Genomic DNA, 22,812 nt, shown 5'->3' with positions numbered 1-22,812 from the left:
GTATAGTTTTTCATATTTATATCCTGTTCATATCCTGTACATAGCTTGTACTCACTACAGCCTGTACATACTTATAGTTATAGAATATTCACAACATACTTCATACCGTGTACATTATAACATACCATAATAGACCCATTTCTGTAATATACTCACATATCTATATTATTGCTAATATATATTGTAATATATCTATATCACTAAAGCACTTCTGGATGGATGCAAACTGCATTTCGTTGCCCTGTACCTGTGCATGTGCAGTGACAATAAAGTTGAATTCTATTCTATTCTATTCTATTCTATTCTATTCTATTCTATTCTATAATCAGCTACGGATATGTTCTGGTAAAACCAAACTGGAGATCGTTTCACGTTTCAACATAAAGTTAGTAGAACTTTAACTAGCACTGGGGTCAGATAGTGCTCCCACTACCACTTTGAACACTTAATGTGAAGTTAATATTCAACATTCAAAGGGTTATTTATTGTTAAAGAATTACTTACAATAAGGTCATTATAAACATTACTTATAAGCTGACCCCAAAGTAGACACTGATGAAAGCTGCTTAATCTAAAGCAATGGTCTTGATATAAGTTGAGGTGACCGGTGGGCCAAACTCCCACACTGTGAGGTCTGCATTGTAAAGTGGACTTTAGCCCAGGTGACAGCTTCATCATTTTATGGTATGGTCATTTGCTATGGAAGTGTCAACACTGGGAGTGCTTGGTAACAACATCTAAAACAACATTTCTCCCCATGCAGGCAAATAGCTGTTAATACCCTGAGCTGTGTGATCAGCCCATATGGTGAGCATGGGCGCCAAAGGAACTGCGTGTGCATGGGGGAGGGGAGTGTCCTGCCTGTGTGTGTATGAAAGTGGAAAGGACATTTTTTACTGACTATGGGCTTATGTAATGTTGTGTTATATTATGGGCTCGTTTTTCTGACAAGCAGCCTCTCAAATTTTATAAATAACCAAACAACCAAAGAAAATCATCGTTCCCACAGATGTCACTGGCATATCATCAAGTAGATCTGTAAGGGTTGATTTATAATTATTTATTTTTCTCGTTTTGATCCTCCATCTAAACCAGGGTTGCAAACATATGGACTGGGGCAGCCAAAACTGGCCTGTGAAAGGGTCCAGTTTGGTCCACTGGTTGGCTTTGGAAAATGTGAAAACTGCAAATGAGGAGGGAATAAATTATGGACTTTAAACAGTGTTTTCTGCAGTTCTACAAGGACATGATCCATAGTAGTAATAGATATACAGTAAATGACAGAAATAGAGATGTTTTTCTTGTTATTATTCCATTAAAATAGTAACAGAAAAGATCCTGTTTTTTCAACTTGCTAATATCAGGCTAGCACTACTCTACAGTACCAGCAGAGGGAGATCTTTTATTTCAAGCCGACATTAAAATGATAAAAGGATCAAAGGACAGCCTTTAAAGAGACATTAATAACACATTTACATGTAAATACATATTAGCCAACTAACTTAACCGTTTCTGGCATTGAAGGACCCTGGAATGTACTTCATATCCTTGGTCACTGTTGACTTCTTGGCTTTAAATACTGTATATTATCTCCCCCTACTGATACTGTGTGTGTCCATTTCACACTTTGGAGAGATCAGTGTGTCTATTAGACATTTTGCCGTGATATCAATGTCAATAACTGGGGAGATTGTACCAGATACAGTAGAAATAAACACACAAATAAACACCGGTCCCCAAACTCACACCTCTAGACCTCTTCGTGGGGATGTGACAGAATGTCCAACTGACAATGACCCCCGACATTTTTCTTAATTTCTATTGTCTAATTTTGGTGAACTTGTGTGAATTGTATACTCAGATTCCTTGTGGCGCCTGGTGTGGTCTTCTGCTACTTCTTCTCTGGTAATAACAAGACATTTACGAGAACAGAGAACTGCTGCTGACTGGATATTTTGTATATATTTTTTAAAAATCATCTTTCTTCACCATTGCTCAATTTGAACTCCGGGCCATCGTGACCATGTCTTTATTCCTAAATGCATGGCTTGCACAGCTGATTAGATATTTGCGATAATGAGCAACTAAACAGTTTTACATGGTCATGAGTGTACTTCTGTGTTGCTTTCACAGTGGGTTAAAAATAGAACATTTTCTGAAAATTAACAAACATTTTTGTTTTTAATTATTTGATAAAATCACAGTAAAGAGATGCCGGTACTTTTTTCATGAGTAATTTTACACTTTAAGGAGCCGTTCTGACAATTTTCTTTGATTTACTGCAGAAACTTTTCATTATAATGTAGAAAAACTGAGGGGTCTTCTTGAAAATTCATAAGAAATATCAGGAATCCGATGTCCATTTGAGGTATTTAATTGGGCAGTAGTTGCATATGGGTCTGCCATGCTTAAGCTCAAAGGGGACTGAATATTGCTCACAATGTAAGAAGAGTTTGGCGCGCCTTATCTAAAGCCTCAACATGCATTTTAGATACAACCCAAACTAGTCTTCTCATAGATTCTTCTTCATTAATTAGCATTTACACATCAGATAAATCTATTTTTATTAACAGGTTATGTATCACCGTTCTTCAATATTGTTAGTTTAGACTTTACCCAGATGTTTTAGACCCATATCAAACACCTCTTTTATTTTTAAAGTCTGTAAAAAGGCTTCAGTTTAATCACATAGACAGGAATCATCATCAAGGGTTTGATCAAAAACAATCAGCATGAAACATTTACTCTCATTTCACCATGAAGCTAATTTTTTCTCATGCACTAAATCAGGAGTATCCCTGTCCTTAACAGTGAAGCACTTTCACCCTTTCATAAAAGCCCAAACTAGCTCAAAGCACTACCTGAAACAATCAGCAGGACAAAGTTGAAAAGGCTTAATGATCATAATGATCAGTGAATGAATAAATCTGCATCGCATCTATTTTCATTAAATGGACCACATCCAATTTATAACAAGCTGATAAATACCAGTCCCCATGTACCCACAGCTCTTGTCTTCAAGGCTAACGACGAGACACTGATCCCTCTGACCATGTGTGCTAAAACTCAGTGGTGGTTGCAGTGGTGATAACACTTAGGCCTGCTCTGATAACTTTATCTTTGCTCCTCACAAACTGGCCCAGTCACAAACAGATCATCTGTCCCAGCCCCTGAAACCTAATCACACACACACACACACACACACACACACACACACACACACACACACACACACACACACACACACACACACACACACACACACACACACAGAGCTTTTCCTTCAGGCGTTAAACTCTTATCCTTGAGCCACTGAGCAGGTTAAGTCAAAGTGGGGGAGAAAAGAAGAGAGGATGGTGGAGGTGAATACAGCAAAGGTTCCCATCCCGGTTAGACTGATGTGTTAGTTTGATTATATATTAAAAATAACAATTAAATATTCAATAATATTAATATTAATAATATTAAATACTTTCCTTTTTTCATGAAAAGTATTGTTCCCATTAAACAGAATAGATTAATTGCTTCACAGCAGAGACAGTATCCGCTAAAGGTTTGAGAGTTGCTTCAGAGGTTCCTGGATAAACTTCTTTCTAGTCATCAATGAATGTTGCACGACTGCGCAGAGCTCCCTCTAGTGGGGGAAGACCTACATGATGAATGTGGCTTTAATGTGGGTGAAAATGGTCATTCTCCCTGCAGTTTTAAGCCTCTAATTGATATTTAGCACAGAGGAATTTTTTTGGGTAAATTACTAATATTAATTAATATCTTATAAAGTTGATGGTAAATAGAAGGATGTTGTGTTTTTACACTACTAGCACACTCAGAAAAGTAGGTCATCTTGCTTTATGAAGCTGCAATTCCTTACATAATCTAATCTAATCTAATCTGGGATTCTCCGCCGTTTGACCTTAGAACTGAAGAAGCTTCTCGGATTAGAGGTGAAATGTCTTCAAACAACTTAAAGAAGTCCAGACGCTTTTCTTTCCAAGCTCCTTAGACTACGCTGACCTGGATGACTGAGAACCTTCACAGACAAACTAATCTGTCCTACAAGCAATACAATTTAGAGCTGCACCATTAAGCATCATTTATATATCTAAAAAATGAAATGAGCCAGAATGGTACGAAACTGTGTCACGATTAACTCTGAAAAACATCAATATCTCCAATTTTCGTCAGTTTCAGGGTTTTTTTGAGGTGTGCCACAGTAGTACGAGAAAGGTTAAAAACATGAAGAAAACTTAAGGCAAATGAATATGATTCTTTACTATTTTAGGGAAATACAAGAAACAATACTTTGCAGACTCTGTTTTACTGTGTTTGTTTAAATGAAATGCAGTTTGATTCTTTTTTTATTGTTTAACAAAATGCATTGAAGTAATTTTTCTGCCATGTTTGGCATCTGAAGCGGGCAAAAAAGGGGACATTAAAGGGAAAATCTTACTTATTTTCCTCTGGCCTGTCCTCTGTTTGATTGTTTTAGTAAGATTTACCTGAGTTTTGGAACTCAGCTGCAGAAATAAACCCCTTCTTTTGATTACAGTGGAAGTAAATGCCTCTTACCTTGTGGTGCTCAAAGGTAATAACATTTATTTCCAGAAATCATGACCCAGCTGCTGAAAGAGAAAATTCAAAGGTTCTCCACTCTTACATCAAAACACTTTCATCAAGGTTTGAGGATCTCTTTAAGTGACTGGGTCATGATTTGATAAAATGTATGTTTTGGCGAGCTTTGAGCATCACAGTGTAAGTGCCATCTGTCATTATAATCAGGGGAATGCAGCATTTCTACAGCTGTTATCTATAAAAATAGGCACAGTTTAGATCAGCCCAATGGATGGCTTTGCAATATATTAGTAAGATCTAGTGCCTTCCAGGTCATTTCTCTCGAGGACATGATGACATCATCAGGACACACTTGTTTGTTTGTTTTTTCTAATTGTGCTGTTATGAACTTTAACATTCAACATGAGCAGTGCACAGCTACCACGCACCTGGTTACCAGGAAAACTGGCAAAACCTCTGCTTTTATAGAAGTGCTCACCTGCTGATCAGTTAATAAAGAGCATTTGATCATCAGCACCTGAGTGCTACTGTCAGCTGATCTTTTGTCAACTGACCAGGCAGCCCTGCATGTTTTGTTTTGGCAGATTTTTAAGCCAGATGCCCTTCCTGATGTAAACCTGAGAGAATTTAGGTCTCTGGCTGGACGCGAACCAGCAGCTTTTTGCTTGCCGAGCAAATATGTAAACCTCTTTGGAAGGAATGAAGGTGTAGTTGATGATTAGTGGATCACAAGTGACTGGTGAGACCAAAATGATACTCTGGAAGGGAAAGTGTTGATTAACAGGAGTTGGGACACCCCCTGTCTGAATGGATGGATTTATTGCATTAATTTGACTTCAGGGTCGCTGTAAGGCCTAAAGAGCCACTTGTCTACGATGTACACAAAGGCACTGCCTACGGTGGCCCCGAGAGGCCAAACGGACTGCAACTTCAGAAACTTAAGACAACACCAGCAATAAGAAAAACGCTGCAAAAGCACACAAAACACAATCAAAATAGAAAAACGACAAAAAGAAAAGAGAAATAGGAAAAAAGATTTCCAAAAGCACAAGGGAAGTGTTTCTGGGGAGACAATAACCCGACGGACCAGTTGCAGGAACCCAAAACATGCTAGGTGTGTTTTATCATGATTCATATAATACTGATGACGGACTTTTAGCCTAATAGTTAGGCTAACACACTTACCTTTCATCTTTTCTTTCCTCACAAAACCGATATATCCTCCACTTCTTTGAAGTGTCTCCCAGCGCAATTCTTAGCATATTTTGGTTTCTGCAACTGGTCCGTCGGGTTATTGTCTCCCCAGAAACACTTCCCTTGTGCTTGTGGAAAACAGTTTTTTTCCCATTTCCGTTGTGTTTTGTGTGCTTTTGCAGTGTTTTTCCTTATTGCTGGTGTTTTCTTATGTTGCAGTCCGCTTGGCCTCTCAGGGCCACCGTACACCGTTCTGCAGAAAGTCTTAATCAGCACACACTGCTGGTGACTTTCTATGGGCTCTTCTGTGTATTCAGCTCATTCTAATTTATTCGACTGGATCAGCAAGTGTCTGCTGCACGTGACACGGGATTTCTGCTGTGAAGTGTGAAAATAAAGGGTTAATTAATAAAAATCACACATGCAGGGCAAGTTAGTGATGGATTTTAATAATTTACAGGCGCTGGACTGTCTTAGGCTTTAGGTCAGTCACATTTCCTGGAAGAAGCTGCTTTGGTATGTGCTTGGTGTGACTTTTCCACAGTACAGTTACATTCGCTGCGCTGTTGATAAATACTGTACAAAAATATAATAGGACGTTCCCTCTGCACTGGCAGAGAGGGAAACCATAAAGCTTTGTTAAATTATATATACACATAATGCACGCTCAAGCTCTGACATCATATTAAATAGAATAAATTATATCTTGCATTTGGTGTGTGAGGCGTGCTTCTCAAGTCTCTGTAATAACAATAAATGCTTAACACTAATAATCTATATTCAAAAGAGAAAAAAAATGCACTCAAGTGACAAAAGAGAAGCTTCAAAATGTCCTTTTTGAGTGAAATAAGGAAAAAAACAAACAAACCATGCTTGCATATTGCAAGCAGTGTATTGCAAGTTTCACACTTTTTACATTTCCTCCCACTGTTGTTTCACTTCAACCCAGCCAGTGAGCGAAGCTTTCAATCCTTCAGTGTAAATATGCCTTCACATCCACCGTTTGGCGTCTCGGCGCTCCTTTTTCACAGCTTGCATTGGTCGGACTCTCTCCACTAGGTGGAGCCATCTCCCAGCAGGCAGCGTCTGACTCCTTTGTTTTTCCTTCCCTGTTATCAGTCCGAGTTTAGCACGGCTTATCGCTCCTCGATGGCACCTAAAGCCGACACGTCTGGTATTTGCTGTGTGAAGGGGTGGCCAGCTCGTAGAAGAGGACGTAGGCATTGCTGCTGCGAACCTGGCTGGAGGACATCGGGCTCACCCTGCACAGAGAGAGCACACGGGAAACACTGAAGCGAGGGCAGCTTAGCACAAAGTTAAATATTTGCACATTATGAACCAGGCTCCAAACATGCACACTTTGCTGTAAAGCTGTAATGAGGTCAGCTTGATGCAATTAAGATTAGGTCACTTTCATGTGACAGCAGGTATATACAGCTTAATTAGACTTTAACCCTTTCTGCCAGTCTGATAAGATGATACGCTAAGTAACACGATGATGCGAGAGCTGATACCTGGAGTCATTGTAGCTGTACCACTCTCCCAGAGCTGGGTTTTTGCAGTAGGCTGTGTAGTGGCCTCCCAAAGCGTTTCCACTGTGGTTGGACACTGCATAGAGGTTATACACAGGGCGCTCTGCAGAGAAGAGACAACACAGCTGTCAGTCAACACAGCGGCAAAGCTAAAATAGATTGATTGTCCTTCTCTCCTCTGGAAAATACATACCGCTGGATTCTGAGGCAAACTCCCGCAGGTCCAGATCTTTAAGAGGGAAGTTGACGTAAGTGGAGAGCTTGCTGGCTCGGACGTTGGAGTCTGAGAATCGTTTAAGGTCTGAGGGAACACTGGGTCAAGGATCAAAACTGGTTCAAAGATAGCTTGCATCGATCATGCGAGCTACAACCGACTGGCAACAGGCAGCAACTTCCAGGGAACACCTGCCCAATGGTCAGGAAATGGACATTTTTTTCCTAGTGACTGGAGATTACCAGGGTGTGAGCAGCCAGTCTCCATGCTCAATATATTTATCGCACATGGCATCATTGAAATCTCTCTGCTTTCTGGAAATATTAAAATGCAAAGATGTGAGGAAAGGATACGAAGTACGAGGACCTGAGGGAACTTCTGGATGCTGAACCTCTTGGTGCATTTTCGTCTGGCTTTGCATTTGGTGCACGTCTAAGAAAGAGATGAACACGGTGTAGGCAGTGTAATCAATACATTGCATCATCTTTACAGAGGAAAGTGAGACTTGGGTTATTTATGCATTGCCTCTTACCGGTCTCTCCTCTCCATCCAACACATCTTCCTTTGTAAAGAGTCTCAAGCAGTCTTTGAGAGTCACTTCGCCTGAACTCTTCTGTGGAGGCAGACAAGTGTTAGAAATCAAGCCCTGCGTGAAGACTTGCCTAACGCTTATGATTAAGATCGGTAACCTCTACAAAAATTACATTTACAACGTGGATATCATTTTTAAATCCGTGGCTTATGCAATGCGATAATCCAAGACCACAGCAGGCATTTTACCTGTGCAATAGGTATCGAGAGGTCCCAAAATGGATCAAACACAGTGGAGCGGAAACCACAAGCTGTGCAAGTCAGAGAGCTTTTCAGCTGCCCCACAAACAGATCTATGGGCAGGATGGAGGGCCATGTTAAACATTTATATTCCTTTAAGGCTTATTTAAGATTATTATGCAGCTATGGGTTAAAAAATAAAGAAATCACTCACCCACTACTTTGCTGTCCTCTCTCGCCAAGTACATGTTCCACATCCTTCTGCCTTTTTCGTCATCCCTGTAAAATAAAAAAAACAAAACAAAACAGCAAAGTCAAACCGATGTTATGTTCACCTGCAAACCAGTGATAAAAACTTCAATTAAAGCCTCTTTAAGATCCTTTGCAACTCAGATATTGATAAGTAAACTTATTGTTAATATTAATTCACCAATTTTGGGGTTCGTTTCTCCTCCAATGGCCACAAAATGTCAATTACACGATAATTATAGATGAAAGCTCGCTATGTTGACCACTGCAGCCCAATCAGGGATACAGCAGTCACCCAGACAGGCTGAGTGTGAGGCCACACTTACGCGAGGTGGTCAAAGTCCAGGACGGACACTTTAGGGCGGACCGTCACCCGGTTGACTTCATTATGGAGACCGTCCAACAAGAAGCGGAGAAATTCCTGAGCATCCTGTTGGCTGTAGAGGGAGACGTTTTTACTTGATTTTACTGATGTGCACGGCTTCAGGTTGACTTTAAAAGAAGGCGGAAAACTCACTTGCAGCCAACGAATTTTGGAGCACACCTCTGGACCTGGTTCCTGAATTCAGAGGGACTGATGGGCTCATTGTTTGCAGAGGTCCACAGGCTCTGAGTCAGCTTTGCAAACTCTGAGGTAGACAAATTGCAGAAATCAGACCACCATCTCAACTTGGTAGGGAATTAACTCGATTTAAGATCTGCAAAAATAACTCATCGTACCTTCGATGAGAGCAGTGTTTGACCTGCAGTTGTTGTTGAGGTCTGTGATGTGGCCGTTTCTCAGACAGTAATCTCTCAGCTCTAAAGTGTTACTCAGACACTGGAGGATGGAGTTCATGAAGCACTGCAAATCACATCAAACAGAGAGGCCCGGTAATTATTAAAGTGAAGACTAAACAGAATTATTTGCACTTAAAGGACAAAACGTGACACTTACAGTGTTACCCAGGTTCTTCAAACCCACCAGGCCCTGAAGACTCTTGTTCTGCTCACAGAAAAAAAGAAAAGAGAGATGTCAACATTAAAGATTTACATGACAGTAAATGTGTTTTTCAAATGACAGAGCAACTGATCGGAGGCACTGCTACATTTATTCACAAGCACTTGGTAGTGAGAAGGACAGTAAACCAGTGAAAGTCTGACCATGCACAACAAAAATGGAATCGAATGGAATATGCAAAATTATAGTGTTTTTTCCAACATGTGTAACAACAGGTCAAAATTCTATAAATTGCATCTATAACGTGTTAAACAGCAACTGTTCTTTCAAGGCACTGGCGACAGTAGAAAGGAAAATCTCCCTTTTAACAGGAAGAACCAGGATTAGGGAGAGTCAGCTTGACTTTGAGTTTGAATCCTAAACATATTGTATTGTTTTTTAATATTTTATTTATCCTCATAAAAAGGCTAATCGGTTAAGTTTTGAAATAGATCATGGTTTGGATTAAAACACAGTTGTTGCCACTTTTAAATCTCTATTTTCTCGGCTCTGTGGTTAAGTGTCACCATTTTTACGAGAAAACAAGTGCAGCCTACTCAAAATGCACTTTATTGTAATGAATGCAAACCTGCTAAAAAAACAAACAAACAAAACAAAGGCCGAAGAAGCCAACAGATCTGCATGCACCATCAGTGTGATCAAACCACTGTGTGAACAGCAGCTTTGTCAGATTCCTTAAGAGTGAACGAGTCTTAAAAGACAGGTTGACATTCGTGCAATGTGTGCGTTATGACGGTCACATTGCTGGCACGGGTCTGCCGTGGCTATCGGCTAGAGTTCCACGTGCTTAGATTAGATACCACGGTTTGCTGGGACGCCTCCCTGCACCCGTGACTGTGGTGAGCCCACCAGCTCACGCCAACGGTGACATAACGTGAGCATGTGACGCTGACCGGAGACAAAAAGTCCCCCCGGTCTGCAGGAGCGCAGCGTGGCTTTCAGTTGTTTGTGTAAAGTTTCACATCACTGCCTGAAGTCACGGATCAGCTGGTTTAGTTTTGGACATAACTCGTGCCGCCGTAGGTTGGAGTAAATCATCTGTGGCCCGGGAGTGATGCAGGTGTCAAAAAAAAAAAAAGTCTGCTGTGCATGAGCTGACAGGATCCTTTTACAGAGCGAGACAGCTGATGTGTGATTATGACATTTTTATGCTTTATGGCTTTTTTTTTTTTTTTTTTTTTTTATCCCCCACAAAGTATGAGGGTGGAAAAGACATTCAGCTCAAAAACCTGAACATCTGCAACATAATTAAACAAAGATCATGAGTCAGAGCTGATGTTGCTGCTCGGTTCACAGTCAGCGTGTGCATAAAACTTTGTGCCGCCTATGTTTCCGTCAGCGCCCCGATGACGGTACTTCTGCACGCTGCTCCTGTCAGCAAAGGCGTCGATGCGTGACAGTGCCGAGCTGCTCTTCGACATCATGATACACTCTTATTATAATGTTCCCTTATGCAGGACGGGCTACAGGTCACAAACCTGTTAACAGCTATCATGCATGTCAGAAGAAACAATGATGACATTTATTAAAGAGCATGGAATCCATTTATTTCACATTTTTAGTATTAACAATGTCCTGGAAGAGCCAAAGACTGACACTTAAATCTAGTTTGTAGCTTGTATCAGACCCAAAATGAACTTAAAGCCTGATGGTTTCTTTCTTTTTAAATGAAATGACATGCTGGGGTTAGCTTGTGGGACTCTAGTCTGTTTTTAAGAGCCGTCTCCACAAAGAACAACCAAGCTAGTTGCAACTATAGTACACTAATTACATTTATGCATTTCATTTCTGCAGCCCATTAAGTATTAATCCTCTAATAGTGCATTTTTAATCCATATTAAAGCAGCACAGGTTGCAGGCATCCTGGGTTCTGGATTACATCTGGATGTAAGTGGTTACATAATCAGAGCGCTCCCTTTAAATCTCCTGATGGGCAGTTCAATTCAATATTGTTTATATAGCATCAAATCACAACAACTGCCCCTCGAGGTGCTTTATATTGTATATCGTAAGGTAAAAAGCCTAAAATACCACAGAGAAAACCCCAACACTCACATGACCCCCTATGAGAAAGCACTTGGCAACAGCAGGAAGGAAAAACTCGCTTTTAACAGGAAGAAACTGGCTGAACCGAGCAGAAAGAGAGGGATTTTGGCCATTTGAGAAACCTTGGAAACAAACATTTGCAAGAAAAATTCCACGTTGTCTTTATAGCGTCCGGTGGAATTCTTCCGTGACAACCGGATTATATCTGCGTTGTAGTGCTTAACCTTGGAAACCTGAGCCGAGCAGGATGAGTGTATCAGATTACTAGTTAGTAATGCTGAACATTAACAAATCTAATATATTTGAACAAAGTAATGTGATTGTTCCCGCCTTTCCTCCCTCTTATGTGCCGCTGTGATTATAAGTACTTCTAGCTGAGAGCTTTGGTGCCTCGTGATCACTGTTTCCATCCCTCAAAATAGAAGTATGACTAAACAAGCGATTAATTCCCCTTTGCCTAAAATCTTTGTGTTTCTCTTCCTCTGTGCACTATTCGAAGGTGACCATATGGTGTGGGCCCCCCATCTGCTCCGGTGAGCACCAGCCGGCGGGGCTCGGCACACTCAGCGGGCGCCTTTTGATTTAAACGACCCGTCCAAAAATCGGTGGAAGCGATGCGTTCAGGTGAACCGGAGCTCGCCACGCTGGTCTTTGTGACTTCAAAGAAAAACAGAGAGACAGAGAGAGAAAGCGCAAGAATGTGCCCTAAAGCAGCTCTGCATGCCTGCACAAGGCCATATAACATGTGATGAAGCAGGCAGCCCTCCTGCATACGCATGGTGCCAGCTTACACCACTCCCTTGGAAACAGTAGAAACATAAATCTTTGCTTCATGAAAAGCAAAGCTGGGAAAAGTCCAGAATACTCAAGTAGAAGTACTATTACTTTCCCTAGACTGTGCTTAGGATACGAAATAATGAGCAGGAACAGAGGAATTTATAAGTTATCCGATTATTATTTTTTAATGAACAGCCAGTTTCAGATGTTTGAAGGCAGCTGTGAAAAGCTGCACCCTGATGCTGCGGATAAGCTCCTGCTAACAGCTCCCTCTGGCTGTACTTTGACTTTGAGTTGAAGGCTAAAGTCAGCTAAAGCATGCTGATATGTTTAAAGTAAAACAAAAAAAAGAAAGAAAGAAAACCCAAGAAATTCTGACTTTGAGAGGCATTCACTGCTGCTGGCATTTCTGCTACAGTCAGCGGATAAACTAATCGGCTGTAGATTTCTTTCCACCTTTTCAGATATTCAGAAAATGTCCTGCAAAATATACAGATCTTCTGCTTTTTTTAAGTGACCATAAACTAAATATGTCTGATGCCATCATCACAAACAAACAAAACAACAAAGAAAGTCTTGACCAGGTTTTCTTGGGCATCTGTTCGGCAGGGGTGGGGATTTCACTGAAAGCCAAAATATTAAAATACGCCTTCAAAAGCGACTTAATTAGAGACTTATTGACAGTGTAAACACCGACAAATGCACTTTCTGAGTAAACCAATAATATCCCCCATCAGTGACGACTGGATGTGTGTACGTTGTGACCTCAGGTAAACACCGCAGACCCACATGGACCCACATGTGCAGCTCTACGTGTGAACAAAATGTCCTGCGTAAATGATAAGTGGACATTCCTTATCAACAGCTTTTCTTCCTATTACACAACCAGCTTGAATAGTAAATAATGATGATGCAGGGGTTAGAGCAGCCCTTAACCCCCCCTACACCTGCCCGCTTGTGTGTGCGTGTGCGCTTTCAGCCCAGTACTTCTCCATTTCGACACCAATGACTGGCTAAAGGTCAAACTGAGACCTCCACCTCAAATCCTCTGGCTCTTCACAGGGTTTACAAGTTTAATGACTAAAGGCTCAAGAGCTGTTAAAACTGACTCCTTTAAGTCAGTGTACCTTATGCCTCACTCACAAATTCATCTAGTTTGTGTGATCCTTACGTATCTGCTGTCTATTTTGCTCTTGTAATCCCATTTCTCCTCATTTATCATCATATTTTTACTCTTTATGCATCATTGCTAATAATTTCATCCCAATACCTGTGCAGTAATATACTGAAACGTTAGCCTCGTCAGGGCCTAGGCCCCCTCACGACCATATATCGTGGTGACACCCCTGGAAAATCAGTTTAGGACTATATACAAAGGCATAAAAACTTTAGTTCTTTATATATTTTCAGAAAGTCTGATAAATTCAGAGAGGCACCAAAATAAAATCATGCAGAAGGAGGATGCTTTGACACAGATGAGACAGATCCAGGGGGTGCTGGACTCACCTTGGCCTGGTTGATGATCAGACCCATGAATGTGGACACCAGCACGGACCGGGACAGCGGGTGGCTCCTGCGCCTCATCTCCGGTCTGTCACAGGGGAGAGCGGCCGGGTCCTCCGGCACCGTCACGGTGTAAGAGTGTCGCAGAGACGGCATGTTCGTTGTCCGATAGAAAGATTGTAGCGTCATCCAAATAGCAGCTCCAAATCGCGCACACGCAGGTCGTTCACTGAAGACGAAGTCAAGTGTAGGTAAATGGATGCTGAGTTGACGCGCGTGGGATCCCGCTGTGCGTGCGTAAAGTCAGTATGTCTCTTCTGTATCTCACCTGCACGCAGATCTCCTGTGTTGTGACTATCAGAGCGCGTGAGCTGGAGTTTTTACTGCGTGCGTCCCCTCCCACTCCGAAATGACTGGTGCTGCCTTTACGTGCTGTGGGAAATCTGATTACCTCTACTTTGCGCATCGACAGGTGTGAAATAAGCAGCTGTGACCTTCGATTAAATCACTTATTCAAAAACCTGTTTCAGGAAATCAGTATGTGAAGCATTGCAAAGTCCGTTAAAAAATTTACAACTTTTGTATATTTAATGACGCCATCCACAATTTTACCTCCTTACAAAAGCAAAGTTTTCTAAATTACATTCCCTTGAAGTACACAGGAATGGGTTGAAATTTGTGCTCCTCATAACTACAGGAGATCATCAATCCATCCATCAGCTGGAGCCTGTCTCAGCTACCGTAGGGCAAAGGGGGAGTACATCCTGGACAGGTCGCCAGCCTGTCGCAGGGCGACACAGAGAGACAGACGACCAGTCACACTCACATTCATACATGTGGGCAATTCACGATCAATAATTAACGTAACTCACTTAATGTCTTTGTTCTACAGGAGATGTCTGTATTACATTTTCATGACTTAAAATGAAAATTAAGCTCTGTTAAAAACTGCAAGCAAGTTCATTTTTGTTTGTTTCTTTCTTTCTTTAAACACGTGTCACAATCTCTATTTTTTTAATGCAATTATTAGAACCCACTTTGAGCGTCATTATCATGGGTTTTGTCAGAGTTTCAATAGCAAAACTGCACCAGTTTTAGAGCACTAAATACTAATGCTGTATGTCATTATAGTAACTTACTATAATAGCTTACTGTTAGTAAGCTGTTTTACATTATTCTTAAAGTGACGCTTAATTTAAGTTTTACTTTCAATGACAATTCTTAATAAATTCTTACAGGGACTAGAAAAAGAGTGCATATTTCTTGCATATTGGCATCTTGCTTGCGGTTACTTGAGTTTCAGGCTCCAGTCCTGTGGAAACAGCTCCCAGTTTGTGTTTGGGAGACAAACACCGTATTTACTCTCTACTTAGTTTGTCCTATCATGGGCGTAACTTTGTGCTGAACATTGAGGGGTCGAGAGCTCTGTCTAAATAAATAAATAAATCTGGGTAAATTCCCAGATGATTAAAAATGCAACTATTTTGCTGATAATCACTGAAATGAGTGAAGAAAATCAACAGCCTATTTATGCAAGATAATTCATAATTTTATTTGGAGGGTCATAACCCCCCTAACTTGTTTTTCTTTGTGTTGTCTTGTTTTTATGTGTTTATGGGTTTTATTTACTATACCTATCATCCATACGTAAGGAGCTCAGTCTGGGGGGAGTTCTTTTTTCTCCTCGTCTTTCCTCATGTTGTGCTTTTTCCATTGTTATACCTCTCTGCCCCGTCTTCCCCATGTGATGTTTGTGTAATGTATGTATGGTTGGAAGGGTAAGATGGCACTGGGGTAAGGTCGACAGCCTTCACCCAATTTCTTTCGGGGCCAACGTTCAGGATCAATAAAGTTTTATTTAATTGAATTGAATTAAAGGTCCAAAACATACAATATTAATTATAATAGTTCAAATGTTCAGTTGACTCTAATGTAAGTAAACAACCTGAACACTTTTTCTCTAATAAGTTACTTTGTTACAATAAGTATTGCATTGTATGTAAGTAAATACAATAAAAGTCATATTGTAACCTTCTGTTGTTTTAAGAGGTGAATATCTTTTATACGAAGTACACAATGTATAAGAAGGAGCTTTACATTTTATGGCCACGTGGACAAAGGTAATGTTTGAGCTTGATCACAATTTCTTTCAGCCTATCAGCTCTGATAATTCAGACACAGCTCAAAGAGCAGCTGATCTCTTGTATTGTGTGTTTTAATGAAGGATATTCATCAACAACAGCATAAACGAGGAGGCAGAGATGAAAGTATTTCTGCTTACAGCTTTCTAACAAGATGTTTTCAACATCACACAGCAAGGAATAGTTTGCTGCACTGCTATAGGAAAGAAACAGTCATGTTTTATCTCAATGATTTTGGTTTATAGAAACTATATAAAACAGCTTTGACTTTGATAAGAGGCTTGTAAACTTTAACAGGTCCATGTTAGCTTCTATGATTTCATCTACTGGCTGCAACGGCAGGACCATTAAAATCCTGGAGCAAAGTCCGGTGGCCTCATAGTCACGTAGCGCAACGCTTAGCTGGTGAATCAGATTTTATACCTATATGTAGCACTGCATGAGGAAAAGGTGAAACCACGCTTTTAGTTCCACAAATGATGTCATTTTGAAAATGACATAATCGAAAATGTGGACAGAAGAGATAGAAGAGAGGTTGAGGGAAGTCAATCATTAGTGTCCTCTGGATTTTATGAGTATTAGCTCCACATTTAATGAGAATCTGACCACTTACAGATTTGTAGCACATAACATTCAAACATGCAGCCCGATCCCCGTCAAACTACCACACTGTGGAAAAAATGAATGTGCACTAAGTAGGTCAGTGAGGCAACGCCTGAAACAATAGCAAAGCAAGCACAGCTAAAAGACAGAGTTCGAGAATTATTTTTAATCAACCCTATAATTAAACTCTCCATACGCACAGGAAGAATGAAGCTTCTTGACATTCCAGCCATGGATAATTGTTACTGCATGTTAAACATGACACACATTTCACTGGGTAAAGCTGCAGGTTTATCAGGGAGAACTGGCTTAGTAGCTTTCGATGAGAGGGTGAATTTAGGATGATAATCTGTGAGAGTTTCAGTAATTGTTCACTGTCTCGTGTGCTGCTGCACTGATGCAGCTGGTATAAAAGAAAAAATAAGAAAAAGGGTTTTTTTTGTAGTTTTTCTGCTGATTAAGCTTGACCTTTTTCCTCTTGTCTAACCTTTTGAACTCTCTGTAGCAGCACACTCAGAGAGAAACTGTTCGCTCACCCAACCCACCGAGTCACAGTGAGTCACCTGGAACAGCATGTGTTGCGTTTCCCATCGTCACAATCTGTATTTTGAAAATGACCACAGACTTCAGGTGAGGATGATGAAAGTGTTGCAGATGTTTGGTCCAAAACCAACCTGTGAACCCGATACGAAGGAATGGGTTTACTTGAGTCCTTACGATAAGTGTTCAGATATTTAAATCAGGACTACATCCTGAGGGTAACATGTAAATAAACATACCTAAAAAATAAAACCGAAGCTGTGAGGTAAACCGGGCTCCAGAACTGAAAATGAAACCAACATTAAAATACCCAGTGACTCCCAACAACCAGTCACCAACTGGTTGGGAATACACAATCATCTACAGCGACCAGTGGTTGCCAAGTTGGTCACCAACCAAAAGGAAAACAAATGTGTGAAATCATTTTGATGAGCTTTTAAATGTTTATTTTTTGAAGTTTTCCCTGTGTCACACTTCGTAGACGGCCCCTTAGGGACTCGTCTCACAGCTGATTACATAGAGACCAGTGCTGTTTGTCCACCTCAGATAAATTTGATGGAAATGTTTATAGGTTGTTGCCTGCAGTTCAATTCATATATTCATATATTTATTTAATATTTAATAATTATTTGAACCTAAACAATCAGACGACCCTGTATAAACAAGCATTTGATGACAGCAGGAAGGAAAAACTTCCTTTTTCACAGGAAGAAACCTCCGGCAGAACCAGGCTCTGGGAGGGACAGCCATCTTCTACCACCAGTGATGGGAGAGTGACAGGATAAAAAAAACATGGTGTGGAAGAGAGCCAGTTGGAACGATGCATCAGACATTTTGATTATTTTTAATAATTCTGGAAGCTTGAATCAGTAAAAAATGTTGAAAATGTTCGCAGCTGTGCCGATTTCAGAACTCCAAAATCACAAAAATGGCTCGACTTGCCGTTATTTGTTTACTATCTGTTATTAAATGTTCACTTCTTACTTTGAAGCACCGAGACCCTAAATAGTCAAACAGCCGCTAAGATAGCAGCTAATTCATTCAGCATCTAGCTGGTGTCTGCAGTGAGATTAGCTGCACACACTCTTTGAATCAGGTTGTGTGTTGCCAGGTTGCTTCAACAGATGGGTGGAAATTGTATTTAGCAAGCGGACTGTTGATTAATAGCAAACCAGATGGTCCCTCTCCTCTTTAGTCCGGAGGGAGTGGTGTTCAAGTTCTCCACAAAGAAAACTTGGACTCGTCTGAGCACAGAACAGTTTTCCACTTCGGCTCAGTCTCTTTTAAGAAGACAGCAGCATTTCTGGATCATCTTCACATGCGACGTTTTCTTTGCACGATAGAGCTTTAACCTCTGTGAATGACACAGTGTTCACAGACGATGATTTCTGGAAGTCTTTCTGAACCCATGAAGTGGTTTTTAATGCAGAACACAAATTTTCTCCAGATTTCTCCAGATGTTCTGAATCTCTTGATAATTTTATAGACTGTAGATGATGAAATACTCGAAGTCTTCACATTTTCACATTGAGGACCATCACTCTGAAATTGTTTCGCAATTTGTAGAGTTTTCATTTATTTATTTTGCTGATTGGTGATCCTCTGCCCGTCTTCACTTCTGCATTTTGTTGACGTCATCCTGAGTTTTGTGAGACGTTGCTGCCATAAAATTCAAAATAAGCGAATACTTTCATGACATAGTGAAACGTCTCAGTTTAAACATTTGATATAATTTTTTTTTGTATTGTAAAAACAAATATGGGGTTGTAAAGATATATTGTATCCTATAGGTTGCATTGGTAGGTTGAAAGCCTTAATTTCTAATGAGCTACCGTCGTGTGTCTGATTATATGGGCTGGATGTTGTTGTTTAGCAGGATTTATATGCGTTCAAATAATTTGATTTACTTCAAGCCTGTAATAGATGATTAATTATTAACCTGGCTAGTTAATGAAGGAAATGTACATTCTTACTGTGCACAATCTCATCAGCGTTGAAGTGTTCAAGTATCTCAGTTTGAACCATGGTGAATTAATAACAGGGGGAAATTGCACTTGATAAAATTGAGATAAGAACCGAGACTGGGATAAGACCTCTAAATAATAATCATGCCTGAAAGCTGTGTTATGCAACCAGCCAGAGCACATGCATGCCATAAAAATTAATTAACTAAAAAAAACAAATGCGCGTTTAAGGTCGGCACTGTGAGGGAAACTCACCCTGCCAGCTCTGCCCCAAATAATTATACAAGAAACAATTGCAACAAAATCACACCCTGTTTTAAAGATGGCATTAATCCTCTCGTGCAAACACTTCCACTTTGCTGCTCCATGCCCAGGCGAGGCCTTTGTGCCTGTGGAAATACTCGTGCCTGAACAAACCCAGGGAATCCTTTCTTATAAGCTATGCAATTACATAAAGTTTACACTGAGTCACTCACTTAACTGCTTTCACAAAGAGCAGCAAATAAAGAACAATGAAATACCAGCAGCGTTATGAAATGAGGAACAGATGCACGCTGAAATGCTTTGGTCTGTTGTGGTTGGTGACTGTGGAGGACAGTAGAAATGCAATACTTTTACACCCGCCGATCACTTTCTGAGGTGCAGCTGTTCTTCAGCCTCTCAAACAACTCATGCAGGCATGATCAAGACAAAGTTCAAACTGTGAATCGGGACAAAGGTGATTAGAGTGTCTTTGAACGTGCCGTGGTTGCTGATTGTCTAAATATTTCAGAAACAGCAGATTTACAGTGATTTTTCCACCCAATCGTCTTTAGTGTTTCCAGAGCGTTGACAAAAAAAGAGAAAATATCAGGTGAGCAGCCGTTCTCTGGAGCAAGCAATGTAAAATAACCAGACAGGAAGGCAATGGTAATTTAAATAACCACTCATTACATTCAAGATGCAGAAGAGCATCTCTGGATCCAGAAAACATCAAACCTTGAAGCAGATGGGCTGCAGCAGCAGAAGACCACACTAGCCAACACTTCTGACAGCTAAGAAGCTATACTGGTCACAGATTAATTCAAAATGTGTTACTCAGTTAGATTTAGGTACACAAATGAGTCTGTTAGGTTTACACATTAAAACTACCAGGTTCTTGTGCTCATGGCTGGCACTTCTTTCACAGGTCTGTCCCACATTCGTACTGCAGACAGGAAATGCACTGATGAAGAGCTGCTGCAAGAATTACTGAAGAAAAGAAAGGAGGAACCTGACCGCTTAACTCTTTCCACCGTAAAGACAACATTTCACAACCCTCCCAGTACCCTTCATGGCGAGTTTTGACACCTCGGTATACATCAGTAAAGATGTGGGTTGAAGACCAGCAGAATAGTTTTCAGGTTTTTCCAAGGGTAGCTGCATAGGCAGAGACCACGCTCAATAACTTCTAATGCACACCCAGTCTATAAACAGGCCTGCGATATGGCAGAAAGTGCACTGTTCAGAAAAGAGAAGCAAGGATTAGTTACTGCTCGTTGGCTTTCAATCGGTAAAGAGTTAAATGGACCATTAATTGCATAATAAGTGTTTGCATTTTATTTAGATGGAATGCAAGTCCAGCTGACGGAGCTCTGCACACTGTCGCACTGAAAAGAAAAGGCCGGTTTTGTAACCCACAGCGAGGTAAGGCTCACTGTACAGATAAGAATCTGCTTATCTGCTGAAGTAGCAAATACACTGAACATTCCTGAAGGACAATTCACGGCTCTCTGAACACTACTACCCTCTCCAGTTTTACCCATCCACCCAGTTTTTAAACTCCTAAATGGTTAAGTAGGGTTGCAGGGAGCTGGAGGCCCCTGGACAAATCAGAGGGCAGAATATGTGCGTGCCTCTGGTAATTACAAGAAGGCTTTAAGTGCAGAATATATTTAGTGACAATAGGTAACAATTTTATCTGGAAGTGTGATTCACGAGCACATGTTCACACCCAGAAATACACACTCCTACAAACTTACATAACCATGGACACAGAATAGACTTTGTATGGGAGGGAAACTAGGCCTCGCGCTTCAACTTTGTTTTCACTAGCAACATATAAACAGAGCACCTTTGTATGACATTTACATAATCAGTGCCCCGACTGACCTGCGTGTGGCAGAGCAGGTCAGCTTAACCTTTTATCTCAGGCATTTCCCAGCTTCCCTTCTGCTTCAACTAAAAGCAAAATTGAAATCAGCAAGTTTACCAAATTATTCTTGCGGAAAAATATTTGCTTTGAATATTTGCCAGGTCAAAACACCTCTGTGGGCACTTAAAGGTTGTCGCTAGTAAAGAAAAAGAGGATCGTCTAGAGTCCTAAATCAGCTGTTAACTGCAGTTTCCGTCTCTTTTCAGTGTGAAATTGTGTCTCCTTGTGCAAAGCGTTTCCTTAATGTGTACTCTTACATCAAAGCACTTGTGTGTTAACAAGTGCGGGGTGAGTGTGAAGCATTTGGCAGCTCCTCATGTGTTGCTGGCAGTGCTTCACTTTCCTCTCAGCTCAGTTGGTACTTGGACTTTATGAGGAACTGCAACTGCTTCAGTCTTCAGTTAAACCATTTTGTGTTGAAATTCATAACTGAAATGCCAAAAACTGTGTCCTCTGGCTGTACTCTTTAAGCTGCCTTCCTACCAGAGGGGCACAGCGTGCTGCAGGAGCCACTGGACTCACGAGGTGACAGCAGAACTTTGCAGCTGCATGCTAGCTTGTTAGAACACCAAAATCAGAATCAGAATACTTTATTAATCCCTAAGGAAATTATCTGGGTTATCGTTGCTCCAAAACAACCTTAAAGTGGACCTGGTACTCTAATTTTCAGCTGCATGTTTTTTTCTTTGGTTCTGCCAGAGTAGCTTTGTCTGATTTGCAGTTCAAAATAATCCCTGTTTATATTACTAAGCTCACAAACAGAAGGTTTGAAGGGGAAGCACAGAGGCAACAATGGAGGGAAGGCAGGTGGTTTAGCCTGTGTCTAATGCCTAAGAGTATTACTTTGTGAATTGGCTATAAATTTCTAAGCCTGTGCTTTGCTTGTGTGCTTAAATAAGTTTCGCCTCACAGGTCACCTGTTCTCAGCATTCAGGTGAAATTTCATTTAAAGGGGTCGATATGAACCAGACCCTACCTGAAACAGGCCCAGTAGCTCATCGCTCTCTTTTTTTATACTCTTAAGGCAAATTAAACGGATCAGTTGATGGTTTGTTACTGTCTTTTCTGCCCAACTCGTTTGACCGCTGCAGCCTCACCTTCCTCCATCCGCCTACATCCTCATTAACAGTCAGCTGCAGTGAGATGTCACTGACAGTCGGCGGATGACGACAGCGAACAGAAATCCTTCAAAGGAGCGACTCCCTGCACTGTGGAAAGAATTTAAACAGATCCTGACACTGGCACAGTCATGAGTGAGGACTGGATGACACATCACTTAATTGTAGCTGGAGCTTGTTGCTAGGAGACAGCAGCTTGGAGTGGATGTTTACTCAGCGTCAGGAATAACTTTACAGTGAAACACAACCAAAAATGTAGCCTTTCAATTTTTTTTTCAGGTGACAAGTGATGTTTTAATGCTGTGTTTATGAGTAAGTGTCGCCTCTGACCAGCAAATGAAGAGCTCTGCTTCGTAACCCCGAGCTCTCTCGCAGGGCTGCATGTTCTGCATGAAATAATGCGTGACTCACACTG

The 22,812-nt window shown here is 40.9% G+C and overlaps 1 protein-coding gene across 1 annotated transcript; it reads right to left on the bottom strand.

Moving 5' to 3' along the window:
- Positions 1 to 6,194: 6,194 nt before the first annotated feature.
- Positions 6,195 to 14,225, bottom strand: LOC101469733 (ubiquitin carboxyl-terminal hydrolase 2). Its single transcript, XM_004551213.5, has 12 exons — positions 13,862 to 14,225; positions 9,470 to 9,517; positions 9,253 to 9,376; positions 9,050 to 9,161; positions 8,859 to 8,969; positions 8,498 to 8,562; positions 8,293 to 8,396; positions 8,045 to 8,125; positions 7,866 to 7,944; positions 7,492 to 7,599; positions 7,281 to 7,401; positions 6,195 to 7,028 (listed from the first exon to the last, which is right to left on the bottom strand). The coding sequence occupies exons 1-12, from the start codon at positions 14,045 to 14,047 to the stop codon at positions 6,923 to 6,925; spliced, it is 1,245 nt and encodes a 414-aa protein (XP_004551270.1). The 5' UTR covers positions 14,048 to 14,225; the 3' UTR covers positions 6,195 to 6,922.
- Between the last annotated feature and the right edge of the window lie 8,587 nt (positions 14,226 to 22,812).

The sequence above is a fragment of the Maylandia zebra genome, linkage group LG10, assembly GCF_041146795.1.
Source record: "Maylandia zebra isolate NMK-2024a linkage group LG10, Mzebra_GT3a, whole genome shotgun sequence".
NCBI classification, from domain to species: Eukaryota; Metazoa; Chordata; class Actinopteri; order Cichliformes; family Cichlidae; genus Maylandia; species Maylandia zebra.
The sequence above is the reverse complement of the archived record's forward strand: the minus strand, read 5'-3'. Positions and strand labels throughout refer to the sequence as shown.

Bases quoted from the DNA above. Each gene is read 5' to 3' on its own strand.
- LOC101469733 (XM_004551213.5), bottom strand. From the start codon at position 14,047: ATGACGCTACAATCTTTCTATCGGACAACGAACATGCCGTCTCTGCGA. The intron at 9,518-13,861 runs GTGAGTCCAGCA...TTCTGTGAGCAG, and splicing joins TGATCATCAACCAGGCCAAG to AACAAGAGTCTTCAGGGCCT. The intron at 7,945-8,044 runs GTAAGAGGCAAT...TCTCTTTCTTAG, and splicing joins TGGATGGAGAGGAGAGACCG to ACGTGCACCAAATGCAAAGC.